The sequence below is a fragment of the Eucalyptus grandis genome, chromosome 6 (assembly GCF_016545825.1).
Source record: "Eucalyptus grandis isolate ANBG69807.140 chromosome 6, ASM1654582v1, whole genome shotgun sequence".
Classification (NCBI taxonomy): Eukaryota; Viridiplantae; Streptophyta; class Magnoliopsida; order Myrtales; family Myrtaceae; genus Eucalyptus; species Eucalyptus grandis.
Window position 1 is genome coordinate 42,792,471 of NC_052617.1, and position 22,358 is coordinate 42,814,828.

General features: G+C 40.3%; 1 protein-coding gene and 1 long non-coding RNA gene across 2 annotated transcripts; both read left to right on the forward strand.

Annotated features, from left to right (window-relative positions):
- Positions 1–937: 937 nt before the first annotated feature.
- On the forward strand, positions 938–14,284 carry LOC120294484 (wall-associated receptor kinase 5-like). Its single transcript, XM_039314581.1, has 4 exons — positions 938–1,513; positions 13,552–13,783; positions 13,855–14,215; positions 14,269–14,284. The coding sequence occupies exons 1-4, from the start codon at positions 938–940 to the stop codon at positions 14,282–14,284; spliced, it is 1,185 nt and encodes a 394-aa protein (XP_039170515.1).
- A 115-nt stretch (positions 14,285–14,399) lies between these two features.
- LOC104428456 lies at positions 14,400–16,128 on the forward strand. Its single transcript, XR_005552117.1, has 3 exons — positions 14,400–14,416; positions 15,273–15,443; positions 16,018–16,128. It is a non-coding gene; the product is annotated as an uncharacterized LOC104428456 (long non-coding RNA).
- The last annotated feature ends 6,230 nt before the right edge of the window (positions 16,129–22,358 follow it).

Genomic DNA, 22,358 nt, shown 5'->3' on the forward strand with positions numbered 1-22,358 from the left:
TGCATGCAATAGTTTATGAGCACCACCCATCGAAACTAATTCTGAGATTGAAAAGAAAAAATATCTATCTATTCACGACTTTTATTATTTGCGAGTCAGTTTGGAAATTCCTATGAATGGTTGCGACGCCACAACGTGAATCACGACAGGCTTGTCAAGGCTTCTTAGTGAAGAGCCGTAGAGAGTAAATGTCAGTTGCATCTGATGCTTTGGACAAGGAATGGGACTCAATGCAAGCTAAAAGAGCAAAGAAGGTTGCTTTTCTTTGGAGAGTATAAATTAAGAGCAATAGTGATAGAAATTTCTACTTTTATTTTTCATGGAGTTACTTGGCAGCGGGATCTTACGGTCGATGATTACGAGTTTTGGATCGAATAGCTGACAACATGCACGACCCCACAACTGACAAAGAATATGCTAGGATTGGATGGTGGACAAAACCGTATGATTGATTACTAATGATGTAATCACCGCGAAGACTATCAATATAGTGGGGACTATGAATAATGCATATACTACTTAGCTTTCTAGAAGCTCCATCATCGCTTATAAAGGTTGTCATCAGGCTATGAAGCTCATCATCTTGTTGCAAACAATCACTTCATTTCAGGAAGAATATGGGTGGATCCATGCTGCTCCATAGACTTCCCTTGAGAGTTGTGCTGTCGTTGTGCTCATTGGTGGCTCTATTCTCAGTTGTTACGGCGGATGTAGTCCAAACAACAAAGCCCGGATGCGCGAACAGATGTGGCAACCTCACCTTCGCGTACCCATTTGGGATGAACAACGCCGGCAACGACTGCTACTTCAAAGAATCAGACTCTTTCTTCATCTTTGCGACAACTCGACTGGCACTCCCACTCCTTATATGTACGATAAAGATTCTAATCTCCAAATACTCAATATATCTTTTGAGAATCACGAGATTAGTATAACAATGTTTGTAGCCAGAGATTGTTATAATTCGTCTGGCGGATCCTTGAACAACAATGATCCTTGGCTCATTCTTCCCGATTTCCCCATATCTTCTGCCAAGAACAAATTTATCGCCGTGGGATGCGACACGTACGCGACCTTCAGCGGAAGCACGTATGTGACGGGGTGCTTGTCCTCATGCGGCAACATCTCGGACGTGATTAATGGGTCGTGCTCAGGCATTGGTTGCTGCGAGACTAGCATACCTCGAGACGCCTACCGATACAACATCTCTGTCACTAGCTATAACAATCATGTCGGCATCTGGGAATTCAATCCATGCGGATACGCTTTCGTTGCCGAAGACGGCTTTAGCTTCTCTAAGGACAATCTGCACGAGCTGCCATTTGATATGGTCCCTATAGTTGTCGATTGGTTAATTCCAGATCAAACATGCGATGATGCAAAGAAGAATACAACGACCTACATGTGCCAAGAGAACTCCATTTGTACAGATGCTGAGAATGGAAACGGCTACCAGTGCCGCTGCTCGGAGGGTTTTCAAGGGAAATTTCCTATCTCCAAAATGGTTGTCAAGGTACCTTTTCCAGTCTTTTCATTAGACCCACTCTCACATCCGAACGAGTGCTCCTGTTTAGAATCGTGGACTTCATTATTTCCATATGTGGGCGGCCATGTTAATGGATCCAATTGCATAAATAACCCAGAGAAAGAAATTGTGGAAACTTCAAGTCAGAGACCAAATTTTGACTTGATAAATGGTACATGTTTCAAACGATTCTCCTAGTAATCACGTAACATTTATAATCTTAAAAATCATAACAATCTAGCCCGTTAAACACAACACCATAATTTTTTTCCTTTCGGATGCACGAATTTTCATTGCTTGAAATTTACTAGACCTATGAAGCGCTTTAGCAATAATCTGTAAATTTTAACAGCAATCATTCCAGATATAGCTAGACATTCTTCTTAAATTTTGTCCGTACAATTGTTTTACAAACTGGAAGCGGTCGACTGCAATTGAGTTTATAAATAAATGGACCATACCGAACCTCTATATGAATCTGTCAAATTAGCTTGTAAATCAATTTCATGTACCGATAGTAATACACCAGCAATATTCTGTATTTATAGACAATTATTTTTGAATTTTTTCTATGCGATATGTTATTCTAGTTAGTAATGGCACAATTTGTTGGATAATTCTTAATCTTCTATTCTAAACAAAGATCAAGTGCTTGGTTAAGCTTAGGCTCTTTGAGATAATGACCTATCACTTAAAAACTGTGGTGAGTTATCACGATCTTAGAAAAGCAAATCAACTCGATATGTCCTCTCAAAGATTGAAAGTGTTGACAAATCATGGAATTCCTATTTACTTTTTCAAGTTTCTTCCAATTGAAATTGTGTCGGATTACTTCTTCTATTTGGAATATGTTCCTCCAGATATCAATGAATGCGTGATTTCACAACCCTGCGTTGGAGATTATAATGAACTTGCCAGAAACGTATAATTGTTCATGTCCAGAGGATCTCAAGGAGATGGAAGAAACGATGGCATGGGTTGTACTTATCATCCATGAAAAGAGGTTTCCGCTCGAACGACATCATGCTAGGTCAGTAAGTCGTACACATTGCTCAAACTTTTTCATTATATAAAAGCTTTTATTTTATCTTGTAATTTATTCACATTCTTTTAAATGTTGTTATTATGTCATTGTTCCATCTTCTGCTATTAGTTATTGAGATTTTTTTGATGTAAATCTTTCTCTTTGAATTAATTGTGTTCAGAATTAAATTGAGATTATATACATATATCGCCATCTCAAGTTATTCAATTCAATATTAACAAAATCAACCACTTGCTCTTCTGTTGTTGAAAAAGAATCAAGCATTGAATTGTTCCTGTTATCGTAAGATACTCTCAGCATAATTATATATATTTAGGTTTATTTTTGCTATTATCAAGGTTTGTCTTAATGAAAAAGCTTCAAGTTGATGGAGGAGAAAAGAAAATAGGACAGAGAAGTAAATTAACACAAGATTGTTTGAGCAATGAAAAAGAAAGAGTTAAGCATATTCCGATTCTCTCTCTCTCTCTTTTTTTTTTTTTCATTTTCATTTTCAATTCGTGGGTGTGTGAACCTTATGTAGGGTGATGGACGACTGATTTGTTTGTACACCGAATGTAATGTCTTTTCCTAGGTGTGAGCATAAGCTTTTGCTGGTTCTTTTGGGCGTTTCCTGGTTTTATTGGGGGCTGAGAGAGAAAAATCAGCAGACGGAGAGAGAAGTTCTTCCTAGAAAATGGGGGCCGCCTTATGTTGCAGAGACTTCTTCTGAGCACGAAGGTTCTGTTGAAGTGGCGAGAATATTTACTGACGAAGAGCTAAGAAGGCCACGGACCACTACCATGAAAGCTGAATCCTAGGCCAAGGAGGCCAAGGAACAGTATATCGAGGATCTTACCAGACAGTACAGTTGTCGCCATCAAGAAGGCCAAGATTTTGACCGAGGTCATGTTGAAGAATTCATCAACGAGCTGATCATCCTCTCCCAAATTAATCATCACAATGGGTTAAGCTAATGGGTTGTTGCTTTCGAGACGGAGGTCCCGTTATTAGTCTATGAGTTTCGTGAACAATAGCACCCTTGCCGACCCACATAAGTGCCACGAGTCCACATTTTCTATCTCGAGGGCTCGTTCCTGCATTGCGGGGAGACTGCAGGCAGCTCTCGTACTTGCACTTCGATGCATCTGCTCGGATTTACGCCGTAGACATAAAGAGCACAAACATATTGTTGACGAAAACTACACCGCAAAGGCTACATTTCTGAGCCTCCAGTGCTAGTACCTCGATCGGACACAGAACCACGCTGGTTCAAGGCACGCTCGGGTACTTGATCCCGAGTACTTCCACTGAGCGATGACCGAGAAGAGCGATGTCTATAGCTTCGGGTTGTGTTGGCTGAGTTAATGACTGACCGAGGGCCTTGTCCTTTGAGCGGGCTAAGAATGAGAGGAACTTGTCCTTGTATTTTTCTTTTCGCAATAAAGGGCGAGAGGCTGTTCAAATCATTAACCCGAGGGTGGCTGAACGAGGGGAACCCGTAAGAGATTATGGAAGTTTCCATGCTGGCAAACCGATGCCCGAGGGTGAGGTGAAGATCGCCGACCATGAAGGAAGTGGGCGATGGAATTGAGGACCGATGGGTGATGGACAGCATTCATGCGTGAGCTGTGATGATAGCATAAGAATGGCACAAAAGCATGCATCAGAAATGATGATAGCATAAGAAACCAAGTGCCCTTCGAAATTGAAAGCGGAAGATGAGACTTCATGGCTATGTTGGCCCTCGAACTATTATTCATTTTTTTCTTTTTTTTTTTTTTGTTTTGTCTGTTTAGTTGCTTGCTCCTCTATGTGCTTAAAATTCAGATGCTACGTCCAAGTAGAGTAACTGCCTTATATTTGTGTAACGTAACATTCCGGACGATATTTGAAAAATAAAAAGGCCAAAAACATTCTTGAGCTTTTATCTCGTTCAACAGGTTAGTGAATTGGCCAGCTTTCTATTGCCTCCATCTTGCTAAGATCTACTCTAACACTATACTTTGAGACACATAGCCTAAGAAAACAGGCTACTGTGCGTAAGTGGCGACACTTCTTCAGGCTGGCATATGTGAAGAAATTCAGAAAAGTGCCAAAGTTATAACTTTTGTTTTGTTTACTTCTAGTCTCAAACATTTTTCGGTAACATCTGTCCTAACCTTTTGTTGTGCCACCAAACCTTCCGCAATTTTGACTGATTTTTGCTCGGATCGACGTTGTTTGTTGGTAATCGATCGGCGCTAACGGACAACTTTTAATTTTTTTTTATTTTTTATTTTTTTTATTTTTGTCTTTTCCCTAGCCGGTCGCCGGGGTCCGGCGACTCCGGCAAGGCGCTTATCGCCGGGCGAGGGCGAGGCCGGCGAGGCTCGGACCACCAGATCCGGCGAGGGAGAGCCTTCGCCCATGGCCGACGAGGGCGATCCGGCCATGGGCGATAGGCGAGGTCGAGCCTCGCCGGCCCTCGCCCGACCTCTCCAGATCGTGCCATGGGCGAGGCTCACTCCCTGGCCCGCCGCATCTAGCGAGGCGAGCCCCGCCCATGGCCGGCAGGCCGGCGAGGCTCGTAGACTCGCCAGATCCGGGCCGAGGGCGAGCTCGCTCATGGCCGCCTCGCTAGATTAGGCCATGGCGAGGCTCACCCTTGCCACCTTTGGGCGATCTAGCGAGGCGGAAGCCTCGCCCATGGCCGATTTTAGGCCGGCGAGGCCTCGACCGCCAGATCCGGCGAGGGCGAGCCCACCCATGGCCGCCCTCACTAGATCGCCGGCGAGGTCGAGCCTTGGGTTTCTGCTGATCCGGGTGAGGCGGCCATGGGTGAAGCCCGCCGCCCTCGCTGCTAGCCGCTTCCGGCCGGTCGCTTGGACCTCAAAGAACCGGGCTGGAGGAAAAAAATAAAATAAAAAATAAAAATAAAAAAATATTAAAAGTATTTAAAAATATTAAAATATTATTAAATTTGTCCACGTCATCGCCGATCATGCCACGTCAGGCCGGCGGCCAAGCCAGCAAAACTGCCAAAATTGGCCGGAAAGGACTGAATTGGCACAACTTAAAAAGGTTTAGGACTGAATCGGCACCAAAAAAAGGTTTAGCAGACTAAATTGCACAAATGTAAAAGGTTTAGACTTTTGGCACTTTCTCCCCCTGGTTGTTCCCGTAATTTGATGTTCCAAAAGTTCCACTTGTGCCTTTGCTATGCTATAGATCACGATGTCATCAAAAAGTATACAGGACAAACTAGCCAATGAAAGGTTTATAAAGATCATAAGACGCATCTAGAGTGTAAGCTTTTGGTGCCGTTTCTTTGTTCTTTTGTCCTAAGCTATCAATATATTCTACTTTACCAAAAAAAAAAAGATCATAAGACGCATAAAAGTACTAGAAGCATTAGAAACGTCCAAGGGCATCACCATACATTTAAGAAGATCATTCTTAGTTTTGAAAGCTGTCATCCTTTCATCTCCTACTTTCATCAGGATTTGACGATAGCTGCTTCCAAAATTGATCTTGAAAAACACACAAGCCCGTGAAGTTGATCAAGCAATACCAAGGCAAGGAAAAAGGAAAACTTGATGGTTATGTTGTTCACTGATCATGCACATTTGCATAAGAACCATTTTTCTTTGGAACTAGAAGTGCCGGGACAGCAAAAGGACTCGAGCTTTCTTGTATTGCTCCCTGGCTAAGAGTTTATCAACTTGCCTTGAAGTTCTTCATGCTTTCAGAGCTCAATCGATAGAGCAGAAGCACTGAGCACAAAATCGATATAATGTTGAATCTCTCTCTTATAGGAGGAAGGTTGGATGGAATTTCACTGGCATGACTTCACAGAAATCCTCAAGCAAACTGCTGCAACATGGTTGGACTCCTTTTGCTTCATTTTCTTCCACTATAACAAGAGCGTAAGCCCTCACAAGCATCCGCCGATGCTTAGGGAAAAGTTAGACTTGGAAAGATGATTTGTTCCTTTCCCATGAGTAGGCTCCGGAAACTTTCTCCGTCTTGCGAGGGCCCACTGTAATCTTGACGCGGTCTTTGACAAAGGAACAGGTGTTATACATCACACAATCTCATCTTTATATCTTTTGCCAACAGAGACTGAAATCAAGAACCGGTTATTTACTTTTATCTCACTCCCTTTCTTGAGCCAAGAACGCTTGTAAAGATCTGGATGATCCTCTGCCTTGAGATGCACTTTTGTCTCCCATGGTGATCCACGCAACGTTCTCACAACATCCACTATCGATAATGGCATCACGTACTTTAAATGAGAAGTACAGTCTTGTATGGAGCATATCGTTGTAAAGCCAGTCGTCATCCTCAAGATGAGCAGCATGCAAACTCCTTCGAATGACGAGAGCTTTGATCTCTGTAAACGATTTTTCGCAGCTCGTTCAATCTTCTTGGAGCAAAGGGTTGTGTTGGCGACTCCCCGTTGCTCATCGTGTAAAAGAGAAATGATCTTTCTATTAGGACACTCGAGGCAATGCGACCAAATCCATGACTTTTCCAATCTTCTTGGTTTATTGTTAGCTCTTCATTTGCCAATTGGTTTTAGATGCTCCTCCTTTGTTCAACGGCTTCCTTCGATCGCGACAAAGGTTTTAAAGTCGAACTCCCAAGATTAGAGGATCCCTTTTGGTTGATGGCTTCTGACCCAAACTCTTTCTCCTTGAGTTGCTTGCACCTTCATCGATAATTTGAAGACCTAATTAAAAGTCCGATGAGGTTGTAATCGTGAGGTTGTAATCGGACAGCATCGGCAATTTTCAAATGAAGACACTGCCAAAATACATTGAGCCATAGTTGCTCCTCTGGGTTTCCACCACATCGCATCGCAGCATGAGATGCCAGAATTTGGGGGGTGTATTATTCTCCCGACAACCTCTTGCTTTGTATTGTGGAATTTATCGAAGGCATCTTGCTGATAAGTTTCTGAAAATGCTTCTTTTTAGCATCTTCATTTTATCCAATGTTGCTGATTCACCGCTTTCCTTTCGGGAGTTCTAAGAGACGTTAGATTTTCCACAAAATGGAAGCATGTATGATAAATGTGTTGTAATTCAAGAAAATACCAAAATAAAAAAAAAAATTATAAACCTAATATATTGGCACAAATTCAATTATAGCAAATCTTTTAATTAGACCACTTAGTTATAAGCCTTTTCTACATTTGCACCACTTAGTTCATCCGACTAATTTAGGCCGAAAATTGCTGACGTGAATGCCATTCAAATGGAAATCGGCCACCCTAGCTTGGACCAATTTTTTAAAATTTGTTTTATTTCCACATTTAAAAAAACATAATCTATCTCGTTGACACCTATTTTTAAACAAAAAAAGCAACAAAACAACAAAAAAAGAAGAAGAGAAAATAGAAAAAACGCTTAGGGTCGGGTCGGGCGGGATCCGCCTTGGCCTGGCCCGCCACCCGCCTCTTTCTCCCTTGCGTTAGGCCCGGCCTTTTTCCCCTTCAGCCCGGCCCGCGCCAACTTGTCTCCTTCCTGGCCATCCTCGCACGCGGGAGACCTAGAAAAGAAAAAAGCAGCACAGCAGCAGAACATAAAAAGCAAAAAGAGACGGCAGAGCAGAGCACGGAGGGGACGGCACCGCAGGAGTGGAAGGGAGGAGGGGAACAGAATGCACTGAGAAGGGACCAACAGAGAGCTTGAGGGAGAGCGGAAGGGAGTTCTCCAGCAGATCGACCACGCCCGAACCCTCTCCGACGACCTTTAGCTGACGCCCGCGAGCACACGATCTTTCGCTCCCAAATTCCGCGTCGCTGGTGAGTTCTTTACTTCTGGTTCGAACCTATATTGCTCGAGGATCCCGGCTCAAAGATACCAAGGCGGTGACCATAGCCCGATTTGTCACGAGCTGGCCTGCTTGCCGCCGTCTCCGAGTCGGAACTCCGCGATTCGACGGTCGTTTTCGTGAATCCCTGTTATTCCTCGCTGTTTTGATCGAAGCAAAGCCGAGACTCCTGGTTTCCTTGGGCCGTACGCATGCTGGGTTTAGCTGGGTGTTGTTGTTGATTTCGGTTGTCTGGATGATTTCTTTGAGTCCAAATTTGAGTTCGGGTTCTAAAAGCGGTCAATATTTTCCTCTCACCTGCGCTCGCCGGCTGTTTGCTGAAATGTGTAAACCGATGTCGTGAGCATCTCTCTTTATTCTGGCTGACGTAACAGTAAAAGTACAAGCGATTAGCATGTTCTGTTTTATATAGTGTTCATTGGACGAACTGATATGTTGAAGTTTTGTACGATTGTGGCTACCCTCAACGTTGTTGCCTACCCTCTTCTTTTGTCCTGAATGAGTCCATACCAGCTTGTCTGTTGGGGTTCCTTAAAATGCCATTGTTTGGCTCAATCATGTTGTGACCATATTTTGTAAAATCTCGGATGGGTGCTGACGGCTATGATCATGCTTGGATATGGTAGCTGATGATGAAAGTTAGGAAGAATATTTTATACCCACTGTGAATTTTGTTCGTGACCTAGCTTCCTAGTTGTAAGCTTAGTCTAAGGTTCTCAAACTCCTCGTCCATTGGTTGGTTGGTTGGTTAGCCTTAACGTGAGAAAGGGAAACAGTGGAGAGGGAGCGTGTTGGACAGAAGAATGAATGAGGAAGGGGAATAGGAATTTGGTTGAACTCTAGCGACGGAATTAGTGGGTTTTGGACTCAAATTGAAGCTGGCAAATATGGGCTGGTTTTGGTATTTAGCTGAGCTTGGGCTTGTGTAGCTTTAGTGGAAGAGTGGGCTTGCTTGGGATTTTATTTTATTTTTCAATTGGCTTAGAAAAGGGTAGAATCGTAGTGGCTTTGAATCCAGCCTGGTTTTAGCCCAATCCAGACCGATAAGGTTCGGGTCGGTTTAGTAGGGCCTGTCCCTCGACCCATTTCGCCCAATTTTATTTTATTTTATTATTATAAAGAGAAATTTCAAATGTTATTAATTGATGAAATTTGTCAACAAGTTAATTTTCCATCGGTCATTGCCGTAGTACGACTAACAGTTACGGTCCAATATTATGTTTTGAAATGCTCAAACATACAAAGCGTCTGGTCTTGTCCTTCCCTATCAACTTTTAGTTTTTGCATTAATATGAACGCTCCAAAAAGAAAAATTGCCATGCACAAAAGCAACGTCCTCGTATACAATGTATCTGAAATCGATAGGGAAAGACCCGACTTTTTCTTATTCCCGTGGAGGAGAGACAATTTCTTAGACTATAGATTCCTAAAATTAATCTTTCGGAGATAATTCTTGAAAAGTAAGAGAAGCTCATTTGTGACAAGAGTTCCCAGTGCTTCCGCTCCAGAGTACAGCTTGTCTTCTTCGATGATTGCTGCCTGACTACTGACAGTTAGGGTGCAATATTAAGTTTTTGAATTGTTCAAATATAGAGTTAAACAAGAAGTCTTCTTTCTTCGTGAAAGAGAGAGGTTAGGTCTTCCTTTCGCTATCAACTTTCAATTTTTGCACCAATCAACGCCCCAAAAGACAAAATTTGCCATGCGTATGCACATCGCCAATGGACCAAAGTATAAAATCAATTGGAAAGGAGAAGACCAAGACTTTCTGTTTCCACGGATTATTTTGGTAAAGTAAGAGTAGCTCTTCTGTGACAATTAGCACTGGTCTTTGGCCCACAATGGCCTATTTTTCTGACGAGCAGGGACGGAAGATTGAAGAAATATATGTCAAATAAATTGTGCATTTTGGAAAAATTTAAACGCGCACAGCACCGCACAAAGACTTTGTCACACGAGGATTTGCAGAATCGTCTAGCAAAAGTCTCCAGGACTTGCTGATGTTAACTCCACAGCTTAAAATAAGCTAATAACTACAGTCACTTGATTAGAAAAAAGGAAAAGGAAAAATAGAATTTGATGATGATATTTTATGATGATAATTTTTTCACAAATGCATATCAACTATAGGGAAAATTATCTAAAAAGCCTTCAACTTATTATACTTTTGCCAATCTTACCACTCACTCGCTGGGCACCCCCTCACCTTGTCGGTGAGGTCGCCCCCTTACCTAGGGCTAAGGAGGGTCATTAAGTCCTCGCTGGGCACAAATTCTCTGGCAAGGCATCACAGCCTTGCCATTGGTGGTGAGGGCCATGCTCCTCAAGAGTTGGCGAGGGTGCGACGCCCTGCCCAGCCAGTGAGGGTCGGCCCACCCTTTGCTTAGGTTGGCCGACCTCGCTTGTGGCTAGCTTAGGTTGGCTAGCAACCCTTGTCGACTAGATCTGAAAAATCATAAAAATAAAATATTATTTAAAAAGTGCCACATTAGCGTCGACCGCTCATGTTAGCAATTTCCGACCAAAATTGGCTGAATAAACTCAATTGCAAGAAGTGAAAAGATTTATAATAAATTAGCAAAATGTGAAAATTAATTTAATTGGTAAAATTGAAAAATAACTAAATGATAAAAGTACAATAGATTTAGGATTATTTGGACAATTTTACTTTCACAACCATATTAGTTGGAAATTCTAGCCAAGAAAAAAGGAAAAAAATATTTGCATATGACGATCTTTTTCTTAATTTAAAAGTATATAACGGAATCTTATTACATCTTAATTTTGTAACACAACAAATTAAAAAGTTGATATTCTACCCTCTTTGAAGCTAGATGATTAATTATTTTGAAGCTACCACTTACTCCTTTTTAGAATGCATAGATACAATCTAGAAATGGGAAAATACAAATTTTCAGAGTATAAAAATCCATCGACCTTGAAACACATTTCATGCACAAAATCCCCAGCACAAACCATTCTGCTCTAGCTGATTTTTCTTCTTTCTCATTCTCCTGTTTTGGGGCTGTGATCTCTCCCCCACTGCATACCCTTACCACTGATTTGCTTGACTTCTCAAGTCTTGGCAATGTAATGAAAAGCACCTATCATGACGTAGTCAAAGTTGGCGGGCGATAACAAATTCTAATGCGACCTATTGTGCTACATAAGAAATTATCGAGAAACCGACTCCCATTGACTGGCATTTAATTTACTTGAAACTTTCGGTTGACCATTAGAAATTTCTGAAAATCATTTCAGACTCTCAAAGTCCTTTACTTAGCAAAGATCATATCTCGGATCATATCTGTGGTACTCTGAACTGGAAATGTAATTTGGTTTGAGGATGTGAGACAAATCAAAACATAACAGTAGTTGCTCATTTAAACCAAATTTTACCACAATTGGAATTTTTTTTTTTTGGTGAAACCTATATTGTTACACGTAATTCATTGATTGTAGAAACGCTTGTTATCAAGAACATCTTAAATTGGGCTTGATCATTAATGACAAATAAATAAATAAAAAATCTGAACATGCCACCAATTCCATAATCCACTAGGGAACTTAATCAAATTGGTCGGGCCGGTTTCAAGGGCACCGGTCCGGTTCATGATTTAGAAACAAGGAATCGATCCTTTGGTCCGCTTCTTGATTTGCTTAGTACATTCGAACCATCCGGGAACCAATCACTTCTAGTTGTAATCTCCCATTGCATACGTTTAGTACTTTGCTTGACTTTTCAAGTCTTGGGAATAAGCATCCTGTCTCATTTATATCTACCAATGATGCACCCAAACTTGGTGGGCCATAACTCGAGGCAACATATTGTCGCACATTAGAAATTGCCAAGGAAACCGGCTGCCTTGATTTGGCCTTTTTCGAAAAAAATTATAAAAATTATATACTATAGTGATTTTCGGTCAATTTGATCAGAAAATTGCAAATTTTCAAAAGGTTTGAGTTTTAATTAGCACAATCAAGATTTTATTATTGAATTTGTACAAGTATAATAAGTTTAGAATTTTTTCTGCTAATTTTTTCTATTATAAAAACTCTTAAGGTTTCCTTGAGAGCAATGAGTCTTTAACTAATTTTAGGATTGTCATCTCCCGTTGCATACGCTTCATACTTACTTGACTTTTTCAAGTGTTTGGCAGAATAATGAAAGCACCCTGATGAGACATATTCTCATACTTGGAGGAAATTGCCAAGAAATGGACCGCATTGACTAGGCAATCTTAAGAAAATTCTCAAAATCAATTTTGACTCTGAAATCCTTTAATTAGCAAATCATATCTAAACACCACAAATTCGTCTTTATTCGCTCTCTATATTTGGGTTGTTTGGTATTGTTTTGATTTTCAAATTCAAATTAATCGATCCGAATCAACAATTTCTTGTTGTATCTAATTAATTTTTATTACTGCATTTATCATAGGCCTTTTTTAATTGTACATAGTATAAATCGAAATATTACACTGCGCATAAAGATTTATATATGATGTTGACATTTGTAGAAATGATGAAGTGGAGTTCATATTTAGATGTCCATGCAATAGTTTATGAGCACCACCCATCGAAACTAATTCTGAGATTGAAAGAAAAATATCTATCTATTCATGACTTTTATTATTTGCGAGTCAGTTTGGAAATTCCTACGAATGATTGCGACGCCACAACGTGAATCACGACAGGCTTGTCAAGGCTTCTTAGTGAAGAGCTGTAGAGAGTAAATGTCAGTTGCATCTGATGCTTTGGACAAGGAATGGGACTGAATGCAAGCTAAAAGAGCAAAGAAAGTTGCTTTTCAAGAGTATAAATTAAGAGCAATAGTGATAGAATTTTCTACTTTAATTTTCATGGAGTTACTTGGCAGCGATCTTATGGTCGATGATTACAAGTTTTGGATCGAATAGCTGACAACATGCACGACCCCACAACTGACAAAGAATATGCTAGGATTGATGGTGGACAAAACCGTATGATTGATTACTAATGATGTAATCACCGCGAAGACTATCAATATAGTGGGGACTATGAATAATGCATATACTACTAGCTTTCTAGAAGCTCCATCATCGCTTATAAAGGTTGTCATCAGGCTATGAAGCTCATCATCTTGTTGCAAACAATCACTTCATTTCAGGAAGAATATGGGTGGATCCATGCTGCTCCATAGACATCCCTTGAGAGTTGTGCCGTTGTTGTGCTCATTGGCGGCTCTATTCTCAGTAGTTACGGCGGATGTAGTCAAACAACAAAGCCCGGATGCACGAACAGATGTGGCAACCTCACCTTCGCGTACCCATTTGGGATGAACAACACCGGCAACGACTGCTACTTCAAAGAATCAAACTCTTTCTTCATCTTTTGCGACAACTCGACTGGCACTCCCACTCCTTATATGTACGGTAAAGATTCTAATCTCCAAATACTCAATATATCTTTTGAGAATCACGAGATTAGTATAACAATGTTGTAGCCAGAGATTGTTATAATTCGTCTGGCGGATCCTTGAACAACAATGATCCTTGGCTCATTCTTCCCGATTTCCCCATATCTTCTGCCAAGAACAAATTTATCGCCGTGGGATGCGACACGTACGCGACCTTCAGCGGAAGCACGTATGTGACGGGGTGCTTGTCCTCATGCGGCAACATCTCGGACGTGATTAATGGGTCGTGCTCAGGCATTGGTTGCTGCGAGACTAGCATACCTCGAGACGCCTACCGATACAACATCTCTGTCACTAGCTATAACAATCATGTCGGCATCTGGGAATTCAATCCATGCGGATACGCTTTCGTTGCCGAAGACGGCTTTAGCTTCTCTAAGGACAATCTGCACGAGCTGCCATTTGATATGGTCCCTATAGTTGTCGATTGGTTAATTCCAGATCAAACATGCGATGATGCAAAGAAGAATACAACGACCTACATGTGCCAAGAGAACTCCATTTGTACAGATGCTGAGAATGGAAACGGCTACCAGTGCCACTGCTTCGAGGGTTTTCAAGGGAATCCCGCCCCAAAATGGTTGTCAAGGTACCTTTTCCAGTCTTTTCATTAGACCTACCTCACATCCGAACGAGTGCTCCTGTTTAGAATCGTGGATCATTATTTCCTTAAGGGCGGCCATGTTAAATGGATCCAATTGCATAAATAACCAGAGAAAGAAATTCGAGAAACTTCAAGTCAGAGGACCAAATTTTGACTTGATGAATGGTACATGTTTCAAACGATTCTCCTAGTAATCAAGTAACATTTATAATCTTAAAAATCATAACAATCTAGGCCGTTAAACACAATCATATTTTTTTTCCTTTCGGATGACTGCTTGAAATTTAATATGACCTAGGAAGCGCTTGTCAATAATCTGTAAATTTTCACAGCAATCATTCCAGATATAGCTAGATATTCTTCTCTCTTAAGTTTAGTCCGTACAATTGTTTTACAAACTAGCGGTCGACTAATTGAGTTTATAAACAAATGGTCCATACTGAACCCTCAATATGAATCGGTCAAATTAGCTTGTAAATCAATTTCATGCACCGATATTAATACATCCAGCATTATTCTGTATTTATAGACAATTATTTTAGATTTTTTTTCTATGTGATATGTTATTCCAGTTAGTAATGGCACAATTTTGTTGGATAAATCTTAAATCTTCTATTCTAAACAATGATCAAGTGCTTGGTTGAGCTTAGGCTCTTGAGATAATGATTGATCACTTAAAAGTGTGGTGAGGTATCACGATCTTAGGAAAAGCAAATCGACTCCATATGTCCTCTCAAAATTGAAAGTGTCGACAAATCGTGGAATTCTATTTACTTTCTCAAGTTTCTTCCAATTGAAATGGTGTCGGATTGTTTCTTCTATTTGGAATATGTTCCTCCAGATGTCAATGAATGCGTGATTTCACAACCTTGCGTTGGAATATGTACGAACTTGCCGGGAACGTATAATTGTTCATGTCCAGAGGGTTCCCAAGGAGATGGAAGAAAAGATGGCAAGGGTTGTACTCCTATCATCCATGAAAATAGGTTTCGCTCAAACAACATCGTTCTAGGTCAGTAAGTCGTACACGTTGCTCAAACCTTTTCATCATATAAAAGCTTCTTTTATCTTGTAATTCATCCACATTCTTTAAATATTGTTATTATGTCATTGTTCCATCTTCTGCTGTTAGTTATCGAGATTTTTCAAATGTAAATCTTTCTCTTTGAATTAGTTGTGTCCATGAATTAAATTGATATTATATACATGTATTGTCATCTCAATTTATTCAATTCGATATTAACAAATTCAACCACTTGTTCTTTTGTTGTTGAAAGAATCAAGCACGTTTTACCACTTGATGCATTATATCATTCCTGTTATCAAAAGATACTCTCAGCATAATTATATATTTAGGTTTATTTTGCTATTATCAAGGTTCGTCTTAATGCAAAAGCTTCAAGTCGATGGAGGAGAAAAGAAAATAGGACAGGGAAGTAAATTAACACAAGATTGTTTGAGCGATGAAAAAGAAAGAGTTGGGCATATTTCGATTCTTTTTTCCCCCTTTTCTTGGGCGTGTGAACCTTATATAGGGTGATGGACGACTGATTTGTTTGTACACCGAATGTGACGTCTTTTCCTAGGTGTGAGCATAAGCTTCCTGCTGGTTCTTTTGGTCATTTCCTGGTTATATTGGGGGCTGAGAGAAAGAAAAATCAGCAGACAGAGAGAGAAGTTCTTCCTAGAAAATGGGGCCGCCTTATGTTGCAGAGACTTCTTTTCGAGTACGAAGGCTCCGCTGAATCAGCGAGAATATTCACCGACGAAGAGCTCAAGAAGGCCACGGATCACTACAATGAAAGCGAATCCTAGGCCAAGGAGGCCAAGGAACAGATATCGAGGGATCTTACCGGACAATACGGTTGTCGCCATCAAGAAGGCCAAGATTTTGGACCACAATCGTGTCGAAGAATTCATCAATGAGCTGATCATCCTCTCCCAAGTTAATCACCGCAATGTGGTTAAGCTAATCGGTTGTTGCTTCGAGACAGAGTCCCCTTATTAGTCTATGAGTTTGTGAACAATGGCACCCTTGCCGACCACATACACAAGTGTGGCTATGAGTCCACATTATCTGGAGGGCTGTCTGCGCATTGCGGGGAGACTGCAGTGCGCTCTCGTACTTGCACTCCGATGCATTTGATCAGATTTTGCACAGAGACATAAAGAGCACGAACATATTGTTGGATGAAAATTTCACTACAAAGGTTGCCGATTTCGGAGCCTCGGAGCTAGTCCCCCTCAGCCGACGCGGTGACCACGCTTGGTTCAAGGCACTCTCGGTACTTGGACCAGTAGTACTTCTGCTCGAGCCGAGTGAGCGAGAAGAATGATGTCTATAGCTTCGGGGTTGTGTTGGTGAGCTGCGACCGGACGAGGGCCTTGTCCTCGATCGGGCAGAGAATGAGAGGAACTTGTCCTTGTATTTTACTTCTGCAAAAAGGGCGAGAGGCTGTTCAAATCATTGACTTGAGGGTGCTGAATGAGGGAACCACGGCGAGATTAAGGAAGTCGCAATGCTGGCGGCGCTGCTGAGGGTGAAAGGGAAGATCGGCCGACCATGAAGGAAGCGGCAATAGAACTGGAGGGACTGATGAGGGTGATGCACGGCATCCATGGGTGAATCAAGCTGTGACCTTAAGAACCCGAGCATTTGCTTGGTGAGATCAAGTGAATATGATGGCATCCTCAAAAGCAATGCATTAGGAAATGATGATAGCATAAGCAACAAGTGCCCTTCAAATTGAAAGCGGAAGATGAGACTTCATGGCAATATTGGCCCTTGTACTATTTTTCTTTTTCTTTCTTTTTGTCTGTTTAGTTGTTTGTTCTATGTGCTCAAAGTTCAGATGCTACGTCCAAATAGAGTAACTGCCCTCTATATTTGTGTAACATAAAATTCAGACGATATTTGTAAAATGGAAGGTGCCAAAAACATTCTCAGGCTTCTATATAATTCAACCACCGAGATAGAGGATGTTGCTATATCTAAAGTTGGTTAGGAGATGATTTGGTTGAATTTTTTTTTGAAGGAGATAAGCAAGGAGCAGGATAACAATGTTATTTTCAGTGACATTCAAAGTGTTGTTTGTCTTGCAAAGAATCTAGTATTTCATTCAAGGACAAAACACGAGTTAAAGTATATCAAATTCGTTAGTTGATAGATGATGAGACTTTGTCATTGAAAAGATTGTTGGTGTAGAAAATCCAATGTATATGTTAACAAGGTTGTTACCATTAAGCGAAAGCCAGGCTGTGTATTGCCTTAATTGGCCTCCATGGTAAGTGATGAGGAGGCCGCCGCACTAGGACAATTTGGGCTACAAAGATAAAGACTATAAAATATTGCTCTTATTTATTTATTTATTTTTAATTTCTTTTAAATATATATTATATATATTTAAGATTAGCCTCTAAGTGGGAGATTGATAGAGTTATGGAGTCTAATAGAGGAAAATAATATTCAAGTGCAAAAACAATTTATTTTAGGCAAGCAATTCCCAATAGGTCACAATCTTGTAATGGTAAAGCATACAATAGGGATTTTATTGTTTAATAGCATACATGTAATTTTAATATTAATTATGTATACCCTAGACTCCTCCTATATATAGGGTAAAAGATAATGCTAAAACTTGTAACACTAGATCATACTTCCACTACCTAGTGCAGACCGTGATTTTTCCCTTTTCTTAATTTTGGGACGGGTTTTCCACATAAAAATTCTCGCTTGTTTTCTTCTCTATTTTTCTCTTCATATATTCAAGTTCCTAAGGCCGAACCTTGCTCGAGGGCAAGTCCACCTCACCGAGGCTCGGAGACTGTGGGAGGAGGAAGAAGGAAAAGAAAAGAAAAGAAAAAATTTAAAAAATCAATTTTCCCCCAAGATAAAATCGTGAGATTGAGATCATTTTCTGAATAAGATCCAAACACTAAAAAAAATTTTCAATCACATATCACAAAAAAAGGAAAACAAACCATTTTTGGAAAAATGATTTTCCGGAAGATTTTGCAAAAATATTTATGTTTTTGTAAAATAAATGCACCCTAAATATACATGCAAATCCACATTTTAATCAGTCACCTCATGCCTCATGTGGAGGCGAGTTTTTTTATCCCATCACCGTCCTTGCAATTGCAAGTATGCGGATTAACTATCATTTGATCCCACCGCATAATAATAGCAAGTCTTAAAATTCAATAAGCCTAATTAATGATTGTAAGAAGACAGAAAAAGCATAAAAGGAAAGGGTAGAAGAATTGTTATAGGTATTAAAGAGATTGTTGACACCTAAAGTTTGACTACACGTTTGACCATTTATTACATAAAAATTTTGGGGTCAAAATCAACCCCTAAACAAGAAATTTTAATTTTTGCGTTGCATTTAGGCATTTGGACATCATAGAGCATGTCCGCATCCAATAAATTTCATTTAATGTAGCTTCATCGTGCTTGAATCTGAGAAGCCAGGAAATACTCAGCCGGTACCCGAATTAGCAATATCTTCAAAATATGCTCGACTATGAAAGAGGCAAGTAGACTGTGACAAGGAAGCAAATCAAGAGGACCAATCAATCCACAAATTCACGGTCAGCCAAGAGGAGAGAATTGTGGAATGTTTTCAAGTGCAAGTGAGAGAAATAAAGAACGAAAAATAAGAGGAGCAAGCCGGGTGAATGATTGCGGTAATGGGAAAGGAAATAGATTTGCTCCATCAGCCTCGCCATCGAATCTCCATCAAGCCGAGCGTCCTGCATCACCTTCCACGGTTGATTCCAGCAACATCAGTCTTCCCGCCATCGTGCTTCATTTCGACGCCCAGCAAGCAACCTGCCGCTGTCTGAGATCTCCACTGTCCAGGTATCCACTACTTGAAGTCATCGTCCATAGCCGTGCCTACAAGTTCCTGGCGACAATCCATATCCGTGCCTGTATACGAGCCTTTGTTGAGCTGAATCTCAGCCCCACCGTGAGCCACGCCGGCGTTGCCAATGCTTGGGTCTTGCATGCCATTTAACGACCACGCCAGGCCTTGATCATTCCCTGCAGGTATTCCGGCGCTTCAATTCAGTCCATCCGCGAAGCCTCGCTTTTCTTGCCCCATTGCAACCCAAGCCCACTGTTGCTGCCATTCGTGACTCATCAAGTCTATCTTAGGGATAAGGTAGTGAAGGTTTGACTAATTTCGTGCAATAGTTTTATTTTAATATATGATTTTAAATGCATCATAAAAAGTCGCCTATAATGAGAATTTTAATATACTAACATGATATTTAAAACAAATTCCATAATATGTCATTAAAACTCATCATGCATATCATACAGCTGATCATTCTTGCTTGGCATTTAGTTATTAAATTAGTGCATGTAAAATCGATCTCTGTCATACAGAATGTTAGGTTGGTTTCTTAAGTCTTGCATGTTAATTAAATAAATAAAATAAAAAAGATTAGTATAGATGAATGTTAGTTAGTCCTAGTCCGTCCATAACCATGCATTTTGCTTGCATATTTTCTCTATCATAATTTACAGAATTTTTTTGTGATGATGGATAGCAATTTGCTTTGCTTGCTAAGCCTATCTGGATTCTTTAAAAATTCTTTGTAATCGTATTACTGATTATTGAGTGTTACATTCCCTGCTTGCATACCTACATAATCAACCCTCACATGTTAGTGAAAGGATAACAAATAGACGACGCACTGCATGTAAAACATTTTCAAAATAATGAACAAAAGTACCAAAAAGTGTTAGATTAATTGAGTGTAATTAAGTGTTTGAATCCATTAAATCTTTAGTTCGCAAAAGTAAAATACACTTCTCTATTTTACTTGTGTCTAATTAACATATAATCGATTAATGACATCCAAAGGTAAAATTAATTACACGTCGAATTGAGTGCTAAGTTGCGATTGATAGACTTTGAGAAAGTATGTGCTAAAAGCTCTCTTGTGGTCTGGCCCATAGAAGGTCATGGCAAAATAATATAAACGTGCTAGAATTTTGTAAATATTTGAGCTAATGGCTTGCCAGATTAGAGATAACTATAAAGTCTAGTGCTTTATATCGAGCAACTTTGAAAATTCGAGTAAAAAATTGGTCCATCCTTACGGTTTGTGAAAATTAATATCAACGTTAGAAAGTATGTGCTAAGCGCCTTACCTCGTGGTTCTTCTACGAGAAGGCCTGTGACAAAATAATATAAATGTGCTAGAATTTTGTAAATATTTGAGTTAACAGCTTGCCGATTTGAGATAACTATAAAGTCTAGTGCTTTATATTGGGCAACTTTGAAAATTCAAGTCAGAATTTGATCCATCTTTATGGTTTGTGCGAATTAAGCTATGTTTATTATATGAAGTTTCACGGTTAAATGAGAGAAAGAATATTGGTAAACAATAAAGCTAGAAAATTTTTAGGGAGGAATAAAGAAAAAGAACAAGAGGAAAAGAAGGCTATGCCATATCTATTCCTCTCCAGCCTGAGTGTGGCGAAAAAGAATTTTACTTACATAGCCTTGCCCCAAAATCCTTTGATCATGGGCTTTCACTCAATTTATTTGGGACTAGAAAGTAAGGATAGCTACTTACGTTGGTAGAATAGCCATCTCTATGTGTGCCTTGTCACAACACTCCCCAATGAGTGTTGGGGAAAAGAGGAGTTTAGAGGTAATGTTGAGTTGAGGGCCAAACGTCCTCAATCGCATGAGTTCTTTCAAATTCTTCCATCTCCCGAATTTTATTATTTTCGAAAATAAAGACTGGGCTAGCCTTTGGGCCAGTCCAAATTTAGACCCAGCTTGGACCTCGCAGGTCCAGGTCCCAGAAAATATAGTGGTCCAAAACGAAATGCACGTACCTGCTCGTCCAATTAAATTATCAAACCTTTTTTGATGTCCGAAGCTTCATTAAGCCTCTTCAATCCAAAACTTACTTCATGAGACCATGAATTCAGCTAAGAAGCCTGTATGAACCCATTTGCTTTTCAGCTATACTCCTTTACCTCTCATCATCAACGATGTTCTTCCTATCGGCTGAGTTATTCACACCTATTTTCTTTTATTCCATATATAATATATTTATCTATTTATTTGTTTTTTTACTTCTATTTTTCTATACCCATCCATACACAATGACTCTCCTTGATTCCAAAAGCCAGCATACAAGGCTCAGGTGATGATGACGACGATAGTGGAAGCCAGCTTGCATTTCAAAGATTGGTGAACACTCTTTTCATTCCTTTCTGTCAACCAAATAATACACATTCCACCAAACGAACTTCATTAAATGTTGGAACGAAAAAGAAAAAGTTGCCTATTTCCTAAACCCTGAATAATTTCTGCAAACAATCCGAAATTCATTTCCTCTGATCACCAGACCGAAGCAAGCTCTGATCGTCAGCCAGCTTTTTTGTTGTTACTACTGCTTTGATCTCTGTACCCGTTTCAGCGAGGTGCCATTGTCTCTCAATTTCCATCCCCGAACAGAGGTCCTGCGTGAATCCACTGCGGATTTCAAATGGGCCCAATCTGAAGAAATCGTCGCTAAGCACTCGAAGAGGCAGGCCAAACCGGAAGCCGTTAACAATAGTAGGACCTGCATTATAGGGCATGTCCGCATCCAATAAATTTTCATCTAAATCTAGTCGAATGCTGGAATTTGAGTAGCTTTCAGGGAAATACTTTCAGTCGGTACTGAACTAGCAAATAGCTTCAAGATATGCTCGACTATGAAAGAGGCAGTAGATTGTGCGTATGGCATGGGTGACGAGGAAGCAAATCATACACTGATCTAGATCCAGCAAATTCTCGGCCAGCCAAGAGAAGAGAATTGTGGAATGTTTTCATAAGTGCAGCAAGTGAGAGAAATATAGAAATAAAAATAAGAGGAGCAAGCCGGATGAATGATTGCGGGTAATGGGAAA

Coding starts and splice junctions, on each gene's coding strand:
- LOC120294484 (XM_039314581.1), top strand. CDS start 938: ATGTTTGTAGCCAGAGATTGTTATAATTCGTCTGGCGGATCCTTGAAC. Junction 1,514..13,551: donor TCTCCAAAATGGTTGTCAAG/GTACCTTTTCCA, acceptor GCTGCTCCATAG/ACATCCCTTGAGAGTTGTGC. Junction 13,784..13,854: donor TCCCACTCCTTATATGTACG/GTAAAGATTCTA, acceptor ACAATGTTGTAG/CCAGAGATTGTTATAATTCG.